This window comes from Erinaceus europaeus, chromosome 2 (assembly GCF_950295315.1).
Source record: "Erinaceus europaeus chromosome 2, mEriEur2.1, whole genome shotgun sequence".
Taxonomy (NCBI): domain Eukaryota; kingdom Metazoa; phylum Chordata; class Mammalia; order Eulipotyphla; family Erinaceidae; genus Erinaceus; species Erinaceus europaeus.
In genome coordinates, this window is record NC_080163.1 from 38,081,613 (window position 1) to 38,096,346 (window position 14,734).

The window sequence follows — 14,734 nt, forward strand, 5'->3', positions numbered from 1 at the left end:
GGAGAAGGAGGGATACAGAGAGACAGAGAGACACCTGCAGCCCTGTTCCACCATTCGTGAAGCTTTCTCCCTGCAGGTGGGGAGCAGGAGCTTGAACCTGGGTCTTTGCGCACTGTATCGAGTGCACTTAACCAGGTGCACCACCACCTGGCCCCTCTTTCTCCTCTACCTCCCCCTTCTCTCTCAATTTCTCTCTATATATAAATATAGAAATGATGTCTCAAACTCTTGCAGGCTCTAATCTAACCATTATCTTTTTCTAGAAATTAGTGTGTATATATATATATATGTACATATATATATATGTATATTTCAGATAACTATTATAGGCTTCAAACGTGTTGTACACACGTTAGTCACAACCACAAAAAATCTTTTCAACTCTGTCATACAAGGTTTTTAGAAAACCCATCAACTTTGTAATTTTCATTAGTTATGACTTATATTGTTAGGCACTGCAAAGTTCTCTTTAGGGGATATAAAGTATGACCAGTACTTTTTTTTCAGCCTCAGAAAGTTTAACAGAAGAGATAAGACAATCATTTCAAACTTGCAGACACATGCACCAATACATTAAATGTGTAATTCTGGGCAAGAGGGTGGATAGCATAATGGTTATGCAAAGAGACTCTCGTGCCTGAGGCTCCAAAGTCCCAGGTTCAATCCCCTGCACCTCCACAAGCCAGAGCTGAGCAGTGTTCTGATAAAAAAAAATTTTTTTAAGTAAATATATATTTCTACTGCAATATATTTGAAAGCATTTCTAGTTGGGAGGTAGCAGCATTTACATTGAGTCCTGAAAATGGTTTAGTCATGTACAAATGGAGATGGCATCTACAAAAGCTCTTGCACAGAAGTGAAAGAACAAAACAAAAGAAGGAGGAGGAAGAGAAATAAGAGTATCTAGCTTGGGAAGTTGGGCAGTAGCACAGCGGGTTAAGTGCACGTGGTACAAAGCGCAAGGACCAGCATAAGGATCCTGGTTTGAGCCCCTGGCTCCCCACCTGCAGGGGAGTCGCTTCACAAGTGGTGAAGCAGGTCTGCAGGTGTCTATCTTTCTCTCCCCTCCTCTCTCCATTTCTCTCTTTCCTATCCAACAACAACAACATCAATAACAACAACAATAATAGCCACAACAATAAAACAACAAGGGCAACAAAAGGGAATAAATAAATATTTTTTTTAAAAAGTGTCTAGCTTGGTGGGAGTAGAGAATAGGAAGTGAAACAGTGGGAAATAAAGACTTGAAATGTAAGGTGAGATCAGATAAAAGACACCCTGGAAGTCAGATCAATGAGCTTGGCCCTTAATTTTGTAGGTTATGTGTTAGCAACTGAGATTTATGGTTGTTGATGTTGTTACGGGGGTTTCATTGTTCCAGGCTTACTTTTCCACAGAGAGGCAGAAAAAAAGAAACTACAGCACCAAAACTTCCTTCAGTGTGACGATGGTGTGTATGTTGCTCCCATGTGGTGGGCAGTGGGACTCAAACAAGTCTTTGCACATGACAAAGTGTGTACTCTACCAGTGAGTGATTTCCTAGACCCAGCATCCTTTCTTTTTCTTTCTTTTTCTTTTTTTAGTTACCAGAGCACTGCTCAGTTTTGGCTTATGGTGGTACAAGGGATTAAGCCTGCACCCTTTCCTTTATAATGTGGTGCTAGGTAATTTACCCAGGGCCTCCCATACGGAAGGCATGCACTGTACAAACTAAGCCACTTCCTAGGCCCCTGGAATAACAGAATCTTACCTTGAACATGCCCACCAAGATCAAAAGTTGTAAAGGTCATGCCAGCAATAGTTAGTTCTTCTGAAGCTAAATACAAAATATTTTTACAACATAAGAATTACAAATCCTTTAAAATTCTTTTTCTTAATTAAAACAATCAAAAATCCATTCATGGCAATATATACCTTAAGTTTGACTTACTTTTTAATTGCAAATAGTATCAAACCAGACATTTAGAAACTGATAAATTTGTTGTTAATACATATACTCTATTTACTGACAATATATCCCAAGTAATAACATTCAAGCTAGTATGTGTCAACCACTAAAAAATCCAACACTTTTTCTTCATTTCTCCTGCTGAAATTGTTAACTTATTTAAAGAATTATTTGCTAGGAATTCAAATGACTACTCCAAACAAATACTTTTAACATTTTAAATTTTTTATTTGAATTGTTAGGACAGAGAGAAGTTGAGAAAGGAGGGGTAGATATTGAGAGACATCTATTGGACTGTTTCACCACAAAACAAATACTTTTTCATGTAAGTAATCTGAAATAATATTAAACTAATGATGTTATATGTATCCTATGATAAAGTTTGAATAAAGAAGGTTTATTTTCATCAACTCAGGAATCAGTCCTATGCAAGCTATTGCCCAATATCTGAAAACAGCTGCAGAATTCATTTTTGTTCAGTTTTCTAGTTACTTACAGTATGAGGGTAATTTCAGACTGCACTACTCCCTTGTGGCCAAAAGGAGATATTCCCTCACTTATTTTTTTACAATGATGTAAGTTGGGATTCGGGCAGTACCTCAGTGGGTTAAGTGCACATGGTGCAAAGTGCAAGGACTGGCATAAGGATCTCGGTTCGAGCTCCTGGCTCTCCACCTGCCGGGGAGTCGCTTCACAGCAACCAGATTTTCACTACCTCAACTTCTAGAAGCAGCCACTGAACTTAATACTATCACATCTTATTTTTGCCTACTCTAGAATTTCATATAAAAGGTATCATACGGTTGTTAATTTCTTGTGACCAACTTCCTCACTGCATTATAATAAGCAGCAGTATTTAACACTCTTTTTTTTTCTCTTTATTGCTCAGTGGAATTGCATTGTTTATGCACTATTTTCTTTTCTTTCTTTCTTTCTTTTTTTTTTTCATTGCCACTAGAGTTATCACTGGGGTTTGGTGCTGGTACTACTAATCGACTTCTCCCAGTAGCCATTTTTTCTTTTCTTTTCTTTTGTTCTTTCTGTTTCGTTTTTTGGTAAGACAGAGAGAAATTGAGAGGGAATGGGGAGATAGAGAAGGGACTTGCTTCACTGCTCACAAAGTGTCCCCACTGCAAGTGGGGGAGGAGCAGGGCTTGAACCTGGGTCATTAGGCATGGTAATGTGTACATTAGGTAATAGGGTGTACCACCACCCAGCCCCTAGCCACTATTTTCTTTATGGACACTCAAGCTGTTTCCAGTTTTTGGCTACTATAAAAGAGACTGTTTAAACACTAGTATACAAGAATCTTTGTGAACATGTTTCACTTCTTTGCAGTAAATACCTAGAAATGGACTTGCTAGATCATTGAGTAGCTAGATATATTACCATTTTCATGTATACTTTGACTAATTGAAAAACAGAAGATGAACCCAACACATCCATCCAAAAAGATCTGTGTACACATATGTTCTTGGCAGCACAATTTGTAACAGCCAAAACCTGGAAGCAACCCAGGTGTCCAACAACAGATGAGTGGCTGAGCAAGTGGTGGTCTATACACACAATGGAATACGACTCAGCTGTAAAACAGAAGATGAAGGTGAGCTAAAGGAATGGTGAGAGAGCATTTGCTTTTGTTGTGCTAGCTTTATTCCTAGTAGGAATTCCTAATAGGAATTCCAGATTCCTACAGATCTGATATAATGAAGGCACTCAACAAATACTTATGGAATAAATAAAAGGGAGTAATATCAAAGTATTTTCAAGTAACTTATACCTAATATAAGACACTGCAGTCTCTTCCAATACTCTGTTTTGTTTTGTTTAAAGATTTTATTTAAAATGACAGAGATGAAGAGGGCAGAGGGAAAGAGAAACAACACTACCAGATCGTTTCATTCATATGTGATATCTAGAGAACTTGAACTTGCAAAAGGAAAAATAAATAAATAAAAGAATACAAACTGTCTCTAAGACTTTGTGAGAACTGTGGTGGTTATGTTGGAAGGGTGGTGGCACAGAATTTTGTGGTGAGTAAAGGATGGAACTCTGTAGTATTACAATCTTGTACGCCACTATCAATCACAACTAAAAAATGGCTTGGAAAACAAAAACAACAGGTCACATCATTTGGTTTCAATAGAACTATCACCCCACAATTTTTTGTTGTTGTTGTTGCTTATCACTCATGAATCAGTATCACCTGATAAAGTAACAGACTAGAGGAATATACTCACTAGGATGTAATGTTGGGACATGTTGTCCAAGTCTGTCATCTTTTAGCATGTGTAGCAATGTTGTTTTCCCTGCATTGTCCAATCCAAGAAATACCAATTTGCCAGTTTTCTTATATAACCCTGCAGAGTAAAAGATACTGGTCAATGTGATACCTGACACAATTATTCAAACAAAATGATTTTAAAGCCCCAATCAATAAAATGTATATACGATTTAAATTTATCTGTAATACCAAAATGTTAACTTCCTTGATAATTTAGGGGTAAAACATTCCTAAAATACTTGATATCAGGTATTTATGTCTAAACTAGAAGAAAAATTAAAGAGATCTTTGGGGTCAGGTGGTGGCATACCTGGTTAAGTGCACACACTACAGTGTACAAGAACCCAAGTTCAGGCCCCTGGTCCCCAACTGCAGGGGGAAAGCTTCATGAGTAGTGAAGCAGGACTGCAGGTGTCTCTCAGTCTCTTTCTCTCTCCCTTCTCCTCTCAATTTCTGAGTCTCTATCCAATAATTAAACTAAATAAATAAAATATATTTAAAAAGAGATCTTTCATGGATTAAAATAAAATAATTTGGGGCCAAGTGATGACACACCCAGTAGAGAATGAATGTCTCCCTCATTATCAATATCACTCAACAAAATATTACACTTTTAACTGAATTAAAATATGCTGACCCACCATAATGACCCAAGATTTCCCTTACAACTCACTCTGTTGTATATTCTGTTTTAGGTGGGTTTAATACAAAGGTTTAATGACATATACCCATCACTACATCATAGAGAGTATTTTTCTTTCTTATCATGCCACATGCTCAGGCCCTCATGCATGTGCAATAATACTGAGCAGTCTACTGGGTTCATTTTTGAAAATATATATTTTATTTTTAATGAAAGAGAGGTACAGAAAGAAAGACACAAAGAGAAAGACTAAAGCACTGATAAGCTCTGGTTTATGGTGGTGCTGGGGACTGAACCTGGGACCTCAGAGTCTCAGGCACGGGAGTCTTTTTGCATAACCATTTTGCTAACTCCCCTGCCCCTGGGTTTAATTTTTTTATCCCATTATTTAAGAGGGCTGAGGAGACAGAGAGAGAGGAACAAAACAACTCTGCATTGCCTCACCATATGTGGAGCTACCACAATATTTCCCATGGTGCTCCCATGTGGTCCTGGAGCTCAAACCCAAGGTGCTGTGCTTTGAAAAATGCCTATGTGGTAAGTTATCTCCCAGCTCCTATATAGAATATTTTCACTGCCCTAAAAATTCCTCTGTGCTCTCTTAATTCATTCTACTTCCCCAGCCCCCAGTATTTTCACTGCCTACCAACCACTGAATTAAAAAAAAAAAAAAGTATTTCCAATGAAAGGGTGGGGGTGGAGTAGGGGGCTTAAAAACCTGGGTCCTTATACATAGTAGCATGTATGCTCTATATGCTCTACCAGGTACACCTGAAGCCCTCAGTTAGATCTCTGGAACTCCTATGTAATAAATAAAATTAATCTTTAGGGGGAAAAAAATTCCCCCAAAGTAAACTCCTAGAACTTTAAACTTCAGAGTTGGTTGGACTAAATTCTTTTTTTTTTTTTAATATTTTATTTATTTATTTATTTTCCTCTTTTGTTGCCCTTGTTTTTATCATTGTTGTGGTTATTATTATTGTTGTTGTTGCCAGATAGGACAGAGAGAAATGGAGAAAGGAGGGGAAGACAGAGATGGGGTGAGGAAAACACCTGCAGATCTGCTTCACCGCCTGTGAAGCAACCCCCCTGCAGGTGGGGAGCTGGGGGCTCAAGCTGGGATCCATACACTGGTCCTTGAGTTTCGCGCCACCTGCGCTTAACCCACTGTACTACAGCCCGACCCCCTAGACTAAATTCTTATTTTCTGGTAGGTACTGAGTTTTTTCTTGTTCATTGTTTTTTTACATATAGACAGTGAAGGCATAAAGGCAGAGAGAATGAAAGAGACCACAGCACCAAAGCTTCCTTCAGTGCCATGGGGGCTGGACTCAGCCCTGGGTTGTGCACACGACAAAGCATCACACCGTCCAAGTGAGCTATTTCATCAGCCCAGTGCTAGATTTTTAAAATAATTTTATTTCCTAGCTGGGGTAGGGGAGGCCAGAGTATGACTACGGCACAAAAAGGACCTCGTGCTTTTAAGTACAAGCCCAGGTCCTTGCTCAAGTACTTGCACATGGTACTGGGTGTGCTTAACTGGGTGCCAACACCCAGCCCACAGGTTTATTTTTCTAATGAACTGAAATAATAAGATTCCGACCTGCTACAACCAATATTCCAGTATAACAAAATTAAAAACCCGACCTCTGATAACTATTGTTGCAAAGAATAGGCAATTTCTTTTTTTTTTTAACCAAAGTACTGCTCAACTATGGCTTCTGTGGTGGTACCACAGAACAAAATTTTAACCAATTTTTAACAAAATTTTTAACCAACAAAAATTTTAACTCTAAAAAAAAAATTAACTCTAATGAAAAGATTAAGAACTTTCTTGGAGATAATATAGAGAACTCTATTATTTGATCTATAGTAAAGTTACATTTTAAGATCATGTAGGGGCCATGATATAGGTGACCCGGTAGAGCATACTTCATCATGTGGGAGGACCCAGATTCAAACTCTGGGTCACCATATGAAGCACCAGGCAAAGGGAAAGCTTCCCTGTTGTGGAGCAGTGTTGTGATGTCTCTCCTTTCTCTGTTTCTTTATCCCTCTCTCTGACCTTCTAGTTGAAAGAAAGGAAAAAAGACAGAAGAGACTGAATGAATCCCCAGAACAGCTGTTAATGTTAGACTTAATTAAAAGCATGAGCTCTAGCATAACAAATACAGAATGATGCTTTGCTTCTCTCTCCCTCCCATCATGAATAAAATAAGTAAATCTGTGGGCTGCGAAATGGAGCAGTAGGTAAAGTGTTGGACCCATGGAACATGAAGTGCTGAGTTCAATCTCCAGCAATGTATATGCCAAACTGATACTCTCGTTCTATTTGGTCCTCTCTCCCTTTCTCACAACAAATAAGTAAATCTTATTTATTTATTTTTTTTATATTTATTTATTTTCCCCTTTGTTGCCCTTGTTTTTTTTTTCATTGCCGTTGTAGTTATTATTGTTGTTATTGATGTAATTGTTGTTGTATAGGACAGAGAGAAATGTAGAGAGGAGGAGAAGACAGAGAGGGGGAGAGAAAGACACCTGCAGACCTGCTTCACTGCCTGTGAAGCTACTCTCCTACAGGTGGGGAGCCGGGGGCTCGAACCAGGATCCTTATGCCTGTCCTTCCACTTTGCACCACGTGTGTTTAACCCGCTGCGTTACGCCCTCAAATAAATCAATCTTAAAAACTCCTGGGGAAAAAAAAACACACATAAAACCTATTTTTATGGCTGGTGACATAGTTCACTATGTGGCTCATGCAGCTTCAGTGCTGCAGTATCTCTCTCCATATCTCTGTCTCTACCTATCTGAAAAGTGGTCTGGAGAAGTAACAGTGCACTGTTACACGCACACACACAGGCACACATGCATGCACTCACTGTGCAAGTTAAGTATTATTTTAGCGATTACTAAAAATTATTCCTATAAGATTAAATACAATAAAATGATTTTTTTTTTCTATTCCCTTTTGTTGCCCTTGTTTTATTGTTGTAGTAGTAGCTGTTGTCATTGTTGGATAGGACAGAGAGAAATGGAGAGAGGAGGTGCCAGAGGCCAGCCCCAGCAGGTTATTAGGGTATCCTGATGGAGGAAATACTAAAGGAAGTGGTGTAGATAAAGGGGGAAACAATTCTTCCTATTGGAGCCTCCTGAAAAATTCTGAGTTACTGATATTGCTTGTTCCATTATGATCAGTCTTACAGAGTGCAGTGCAGGTTTTGTCATTATTTTTGTTATTGGTCAGGCTCTGAGCCAAGATTATTAAGACCACACACAGCTTAATCCCAAACCCTCTACATGGCAAAAGGCAAGATGGTTTCAGTTTGGCCTGGAGAGTCCACCTGTGCTGAACTTCCTGTGAAGCTCACATGGCGGCGCCTGTGCCAAGGAGGGGAAGACAAAGAGGGGGAGAGGAAGACAGACACCTGCAGACCTGCTTTACCGCTTGTGAAGCGGCTCCTCTGCAGGCAGGGAGCTGGGCTCGAACCAGGATCCTTACGCTGGTCCTTGTGATTTGTACCACCTGCACTTAACCCACGGCACTACCACCTGACTCCCTCCCCCTCCCATTTTTCATTTGTGATTAATAGTGGGTTACAAGTTAGTAGGATTACAATGTTCTTTTTTTAAAAAAAATATTTATTTCCTATTGTTGCCCTTGTTTTATTGTAGCTATTATTGTTGTTGTTATTGATGTTATTGTTGTTAGATAGGATAGAGAGAAATGGAGAGAGGAGGGGGAAGACAGAGTGGGGGAGAGAAAGACAGTCACCTGCAACCTGAAATGGAATTGGCATATCGCACCAAAGTAAAAGACTCTGGGGTGGGTGGGTGGGGAGAATACAGGTCCATGAAGGATGATAAATGACATAATGGGGGTTGTATTGTTAAATGGGAAACTGGGGAATGTTATGCATGTACAAACATGTACAAACTATTTACTGTTGAATGTAAAACATTAATTCCCCAATAAAGAAAAAAAGAGTTAAAAATAAAAAAATAAATGAGACACCTGCAGACCTGCTTCACCGCTTGTTAAGCTTGTTAAGAGACTCCCCTGCAGGTGGGGAGCTGGGGGCTTGAACCAGGATCCTTGCGCAGGTCTTTGCACTTTGCGCCACACGCGCTTAACCCACTGCGCTACAGCCCGACTCCTGAATTACAATGTTCTACACCACATCCACCACCAAAGTTCTTTGTCCCTACTTTCCCATCTTCCAAAGATAACCACCATAGTTCTCACAAGTCTTAGAAACTTTGTTTCTAGTTGCTTTATTTATTTATTATTTTTTTGCAAGTTGATGTGTATTAATTCTCTAGATTCCACATGAATGAAATCATCCAGTCTTTGATTTCTTATTTCAGTAAGCATAAACACTTGAATCCATCCATTTTGTCCTGAAGGATACAATATCATTTTTTGTGAGTTTATCAATTTTTACTATACATTGTAGAGAAGAAGCAAGTTAGGACAAATACCACAGTCATTAGTCAGATTAAATAAATAAATAAATAAATAAATAAATAAATAAAATGAAATTACAGTCAATATTGTGATTTACAAGAGAAAGAAGTTGGGCATTCAGATGACCAAAATATATTTCTCATACATTACTGATTTTCATCTACAGTTCTTCTCTCCCCAAGCCTTGGAATTTCCTAAGTATTGATAGTTATCAAGGTGTCTTTTGATGTTAATGAGGTTGGGGGGGGCTAAAATGGGGTTTGGCTGTGGAATGGAGATTAGTTAATAGAAGAATTCTCAGATAAGATGGTTAGAAATTCTGGTCCCAGGGAAGAGAGAGAGGTTAGGTATAGTGTTTAATTACCAATAGTGAGTTAATCAATCAGCCTATGTAATGAAGCCTCCATAAAAGGCCCCAAAAGGGGCTTGGAGCTTCTGAGCTAGAAGCTCAGAACATTGTGTGTAGAGGGGTGGAGGGCAGATAGCATAGTGGTTATGCAAAGAGAATCTGAGGCTCCGAAACCCTAGGTTCAATCCCACACACCACCATAATCCAGAGCTAATAAGTGCTCTGGTTAGAGAAAGAGAGAGGACACATTGCAGTAGATTTAAGGGGAATGGCCTTAAGACAACAAAGAAGTTCTGTACCATTTCCCCAAGGAGAACCATCTATCCGTCTTGCCCTATTCATCTCTTCTATCTGGCTGTTCCTAAATAAGATCCTTTGTAATAAACTGGTGAGAGTTCTATGAACCATTCAAGCAAATTAATCAAACCTAGTGAGAGGATTCTGGGAATCTCTGACTTACAGCCAATTGATCAAAAGTCTAGTTAACAGACCTGTGGTTGGCATGTGAAGTGGAGGGCAGTCTTTGGGAAACTGAGCCTTCTACCTGTAAAATCTGATGCTATCACTAGAATCAGAATAGAGCTGAATTCGCAGGCATCCAGCCAGTGTCCCAAAACTGCATGGTGATGTGGGAAAGCCCCTGCAAACATTACAGTTGGGTTGCAGGAATTAATACAGGAAGTAAAGCACTTAAGTAAAATGGCTAATGAATGGTATTAGTCTTTTTTAAAAATGTTATTTAAGGGGGCTGGGCGGTGGCTCACCGGGTTAAGCACACATGGCGCCAAGCACAAGGACTGGTGCAAGGATCCTGGTTGAAGTCCCTGGCTTCCCACCTGCAAGGGGATTGCTTCACAAACTGTGAAGCAGGTCTGCAGTTGTCTGTCTTTCTCTTCCAGTCTGTCTCCCCTTCCTCTCTCAATTTCTCTCTGTCCTATCCAACAATAACAACAACAAAATACAATAATGACAATAACAGTAACAACAACAACAACAAAATGTTATTTAAGGAGATGTATACAGACAGAGGAAGAGACCAGAGCACTGCTTAGCTTCGGTAGAGCCGGAGATTGAACCTGGGACCTTATGCGATCTCCCCAGCCCTAAATGGTATTAGTTTCAATAAGCAGAATTATCACCATTTTATTTATTTATATTTATTTATTTTACCAGAGCTCTGGCTTATGGTAGTTCTGGGGAGTGAACCTGGGACCTTGGTGCCACAAGCATGAAAGTCTTTTTTGCGTAGCCACTATGCTATCTCCCCAGCTCTTAATGCCATTTTATAGATATGGAAAGTAAGGCAGGCAGAGGTAGATAGCATAATGGTAATGCAAACAAACTCTCATACCTAGGCTCTGAAGTCCTAGGTTCAATCCCCCTGCACCATCATAAACCAGAGCTGAGCAGTGGTCTCAGCTGAGCAGTGGTAAAAAGTAAGGCTAAAGTAGAGGAAGTAATCTGAGGGGGGTCAGGTGGTGGCGCACTGGGTTAAAGCATACATAGTACAAAGTGAAAGGACCCAACCAAGGATCCCAGTTCGAGGCTCCGGCTCCCCACCTATAGGGGGATACTTCACAAGTAGTGAAGCTGGTCTGCGGGTGTCTATCTTGTTCTCCCCTCTCAATTTCTCTCTGTCCTATCCAATAAAAACGAACAAACACAAACAAAAAGCCACCAGGAGCAGTGGATTTATAGTGCCAGCACCAAGCCCCAGCGAAAAAGCCTGGTGGCAGAAAAAAAGAGAGAAAGCAATTTACTTAAAGTCACATAATTTATAGGGGATATAATGAATAACTGAACATGTTTGTTAAGGTTCAAAGCCCATATTTATAAGTAACAAATTATATATAATGAAACAAGTAAACATTATTATATAAATAAATGGGATAATAGAGAACAAAGGGCCAACATTACCTAAAAATTGTAGCACACTGCTGAAACCACTGTAAATCCAGTCAAATATGAAGGACATATCCAAATCTTATAGGGCCTGAAAAAAATATATTTTGGACTTAGTCATCAGCATTAAAACACCAACTCTGAGTAATTAATTCTATAGCCATTTTACTGCATTAAGCAATCTTATTCAGGGTACTTTAACCTACATTTTAAAGATTTATTTGGGGTTTGTTTGTTTGTTTGTTTGTTTGTTTTGCTTCCACGGTTATCACTGGGGCTCAGTGCCTGCATTATGAATCCACTGCTCCTGGAGGCTTTTTTCCCTCTTTTGTTGCCCTTGTTTATCATTGTTGTTGTTATTATTTGTTATTGTTGCTGGATAGGACAAAGAGAAATTGAGAGATGAAGGGAGACAGAGAGGAGGAGAGAAAGATAGACACCGCTTGTGAAGCAACTGGCATGCAGGTGGGGAGCCAGGGCTTGAACTGGGATCCTTACACTGGTCCTTGCACGTGGCACCATGTGCGCTTAACCCGCTACACTACCACCACATTTGTTTGTTAATGAGGAAGAGAAGAGGGGATAGCTGGAGTAGCACTCTGGTACATGGGATGCCAGGACTAAACTAGGGACTTCATGCTTTTAACACTTCAACACTTTATCTACCGCATCACCTCCCATCCTCCCTAACTTAATCTAAACTTATGTCAAATGCTGTTCTTCTATCAAAGTAGCAAACATGAGGAACTTCAGGACTGGAAAATATTTTGTAAAAGAGGCATTGTTAGTGGCAATACAAAATCTTTTAAAATCCAATTTGGAAATAGCCTCTCTTTATAACATCTGGCTCAGGAGCTCCACTTCTAGAAATTACCTTAAATATGGAAAAGCTTTTATGTATAAAGATGAGCACTGGGCAGAGGGCAAATAGCATAAAGGTTTGCAAAGTGACTCATGCCTGAGGCTCCAAAATCCCAGGTTCAATCCCCAACACCACCATCAACCAGAGCTGAGCAGTGGCTCTGGTAAAAAATAAATAAATAAACAAATAAAGATGAGTATCAAAAGGGGCTGGTTGGTGGCACACCTGGTTGAGCACACACAATACTATGTGCAAGGAACTGGATTCAAACCCCTGGTCCCTACAGAAGGTAAGCTTCACAAATGATGAAGCAGTGCTGCAGATGTCTCTCTTCCCGTCTCTTCCCTTCCCTTTTCTCTGTCTCTATCCAAAAAAAAGATATATATATCAGGAGTCAAGTGGTAGTGCAGCGGGTTAAGCAGGTGGCACAAAGCACAAGGACTGGCTAAAGATCCTGGTTTGAGCCCCCAGCTCCCCACCTGCAGGGGAGTTGCTTCACAGGCGGTGAAGCAGGTCTGCTTCTCTTGCCCTCTCTGTCTTTCCCTCCTCTCTCATTCTCTCTGTCAACAACAATGTGTCTCTATTCAACAATGATGTCATCAATAACTACAACAATAAAATAAGGGCAGCCAAAGGGAATAAATAAATAAATAATTTTTTTTTAAAAAAAAGATATGTATCAAAGTGTTGTTTAAGAAATGTTGGGGGAGTCGGGCAGTAACACAGTGAGTTAAGTGCACGTGATTCAAAGCACAAGGACAAGCATAAGGATCCCAGTTCAAACCCCCGGCAGGGGGAGCTCCCCACCTGCAGGGGAGTTGCTTCACAAGCTGTGAAGTAGGTCTGCAGGTGTATGGTGGTGCAGGAGATTGGACCTGGGGCTTTGGAGCCTCAGGCATGAGAGTCACTTTGCATAACCATTATGCTATCTACCCTCCACCCTCTCTCCCCCTTTCTGTCTTCCCCTCCTCTCTCCATTTCTCTGTCCTAACAAAGATGACATCAATAACAACAACAATAATAACTACAACAACAATAAAAAGCAACAAGGGCAACAAAAAGGAAAATAAAAATAAATAAATATTCAAAAATTGAAAGAAAGAAAGAAAGAAAGAAATGGTACAAGGACAGGCACAAGGATCCCAGTTTAATACCCTGGCTCCACAGTGCAGGCACCAAGCACCAGCGATAAGCCTGGAGGCAAAAAAAAAGGGGGGGGGGATGCTGGGGAGTGGTCCAGGAGGTGATACAGTATATAAAGCATGCTTGAGAAAAGAAACAAACCAGGAGGTGGCACAGTGGATAAAGCTTTGGACTCTCAAGCATGAGATCCTGAGTTTGATCCCTGGTAGCACATGTACCTGAGTGATGTCTGGTTCTTTCTCTTCTCCTCTTTCTCATAAATAAAATAAAATATTTAAAAAAAATAGAGAGAAAAAAAAAAAGAAGAAATGTTGGGGGCAGAGGGGTCTGAAAATTTAAACAGCCCAGGAGGTGGTGTAGAGAAGAGTTGGATTTCTTAAGCCTGAGGTTCAGAGTTTGGCCCCTGACTTCACATTTGCCAGAGTGACGCTCTAGTAATCTCACTCACACTAACAACAAATATATATATAGAAAGTTAATGTTCAAGGATAAATTAAATTATAGTAGATCTGGCCTATGGAATATTTACCAAAGTGTGGAAGTAAAAGGAGTACAGAGAGATGTGAAAAGAAATTTCTGATAATGAATTTAAACACTTGGCTCTTTTTAGAATCCTTTAACTTGATCTCGTCCCTACAGTAGCTATTCTAATCTTTACTCTGCTCCTTAGACTTCTTTTTCTTTTTGGAGTTAGATTCTTGCCACTACCACTCTGCTTCCTGCCCTTCATTCCTTTTTATTTTATTTATTGAATAGAGAGAGTGAGAAATTGACAGGGAAGGAAGAGGTAGAAAAGGAGAGACACCTGCTGCATTGCTTCATAGTTTGTGAGGCTTTCCCCCTGCAGGTGGGGATTAAGGACTTAAACCAGAACCTTGAGCATGGTAACATGTTTGTTTAACCAGGTGTGCCACTACCCAGCATTTTCCTATTTTTCAAATTCTATTTATATTATTAAATTTATTATTATTATTTTTTACCAGAGCTCTGGCTTATGGTGGTGCAGGGGACGAAACCTGGGACCTTTGCTGCCTCAGGCATAAATCTTCTTACATAATCATTATGCTGTCTCCCCAGCCCTTGAATCAGTTTTTTTAAATCTCTTAAATCACAATAGAAATTGCAGTCATACATTGCT

General features: G+C 39.8%; 1 protein-coding gene across 2 annotated transcripts in view; it reads right to left on the reverse strand.

Annotated features, from left to right (window-relative positions):
- Positions 1 to 14,734, reverse strand: part of SAR1B (secretion associated Ras related GTPase 1B) — a 41,251-nt gene that overhangs the window by 12,681 nt on the left and 13,836 nt on the right. Inside the window, exons 2-4 of one of the 2 annotated variants that reach the window (XM_007519903.3) lie at positions 11,607 to 11,682; positions 4,189 to 4,308; positions 1,751 to 1,816 (exon numbers count right to left, since the gene is read on the reverse strand). In XM_007519903.3, coding sequence (XP_007519965.1) covers positions 1,751 to 1,816; positions 4,189 to 4,308; positions 11,607 to 11,664 — 244 coding nt within the window. In that variant the 5' untranslated portion in view covers positions 11,665 to 11,682. The remainder of the gene's footprint in view (positions 1 to 1,750; positions 1,817 to 4,188; positions 4,309 to 11,606; positions 11,683 to 14,734) is intronic. The other variant, XM_060178246.1, reaches the window with a different exon arrangement.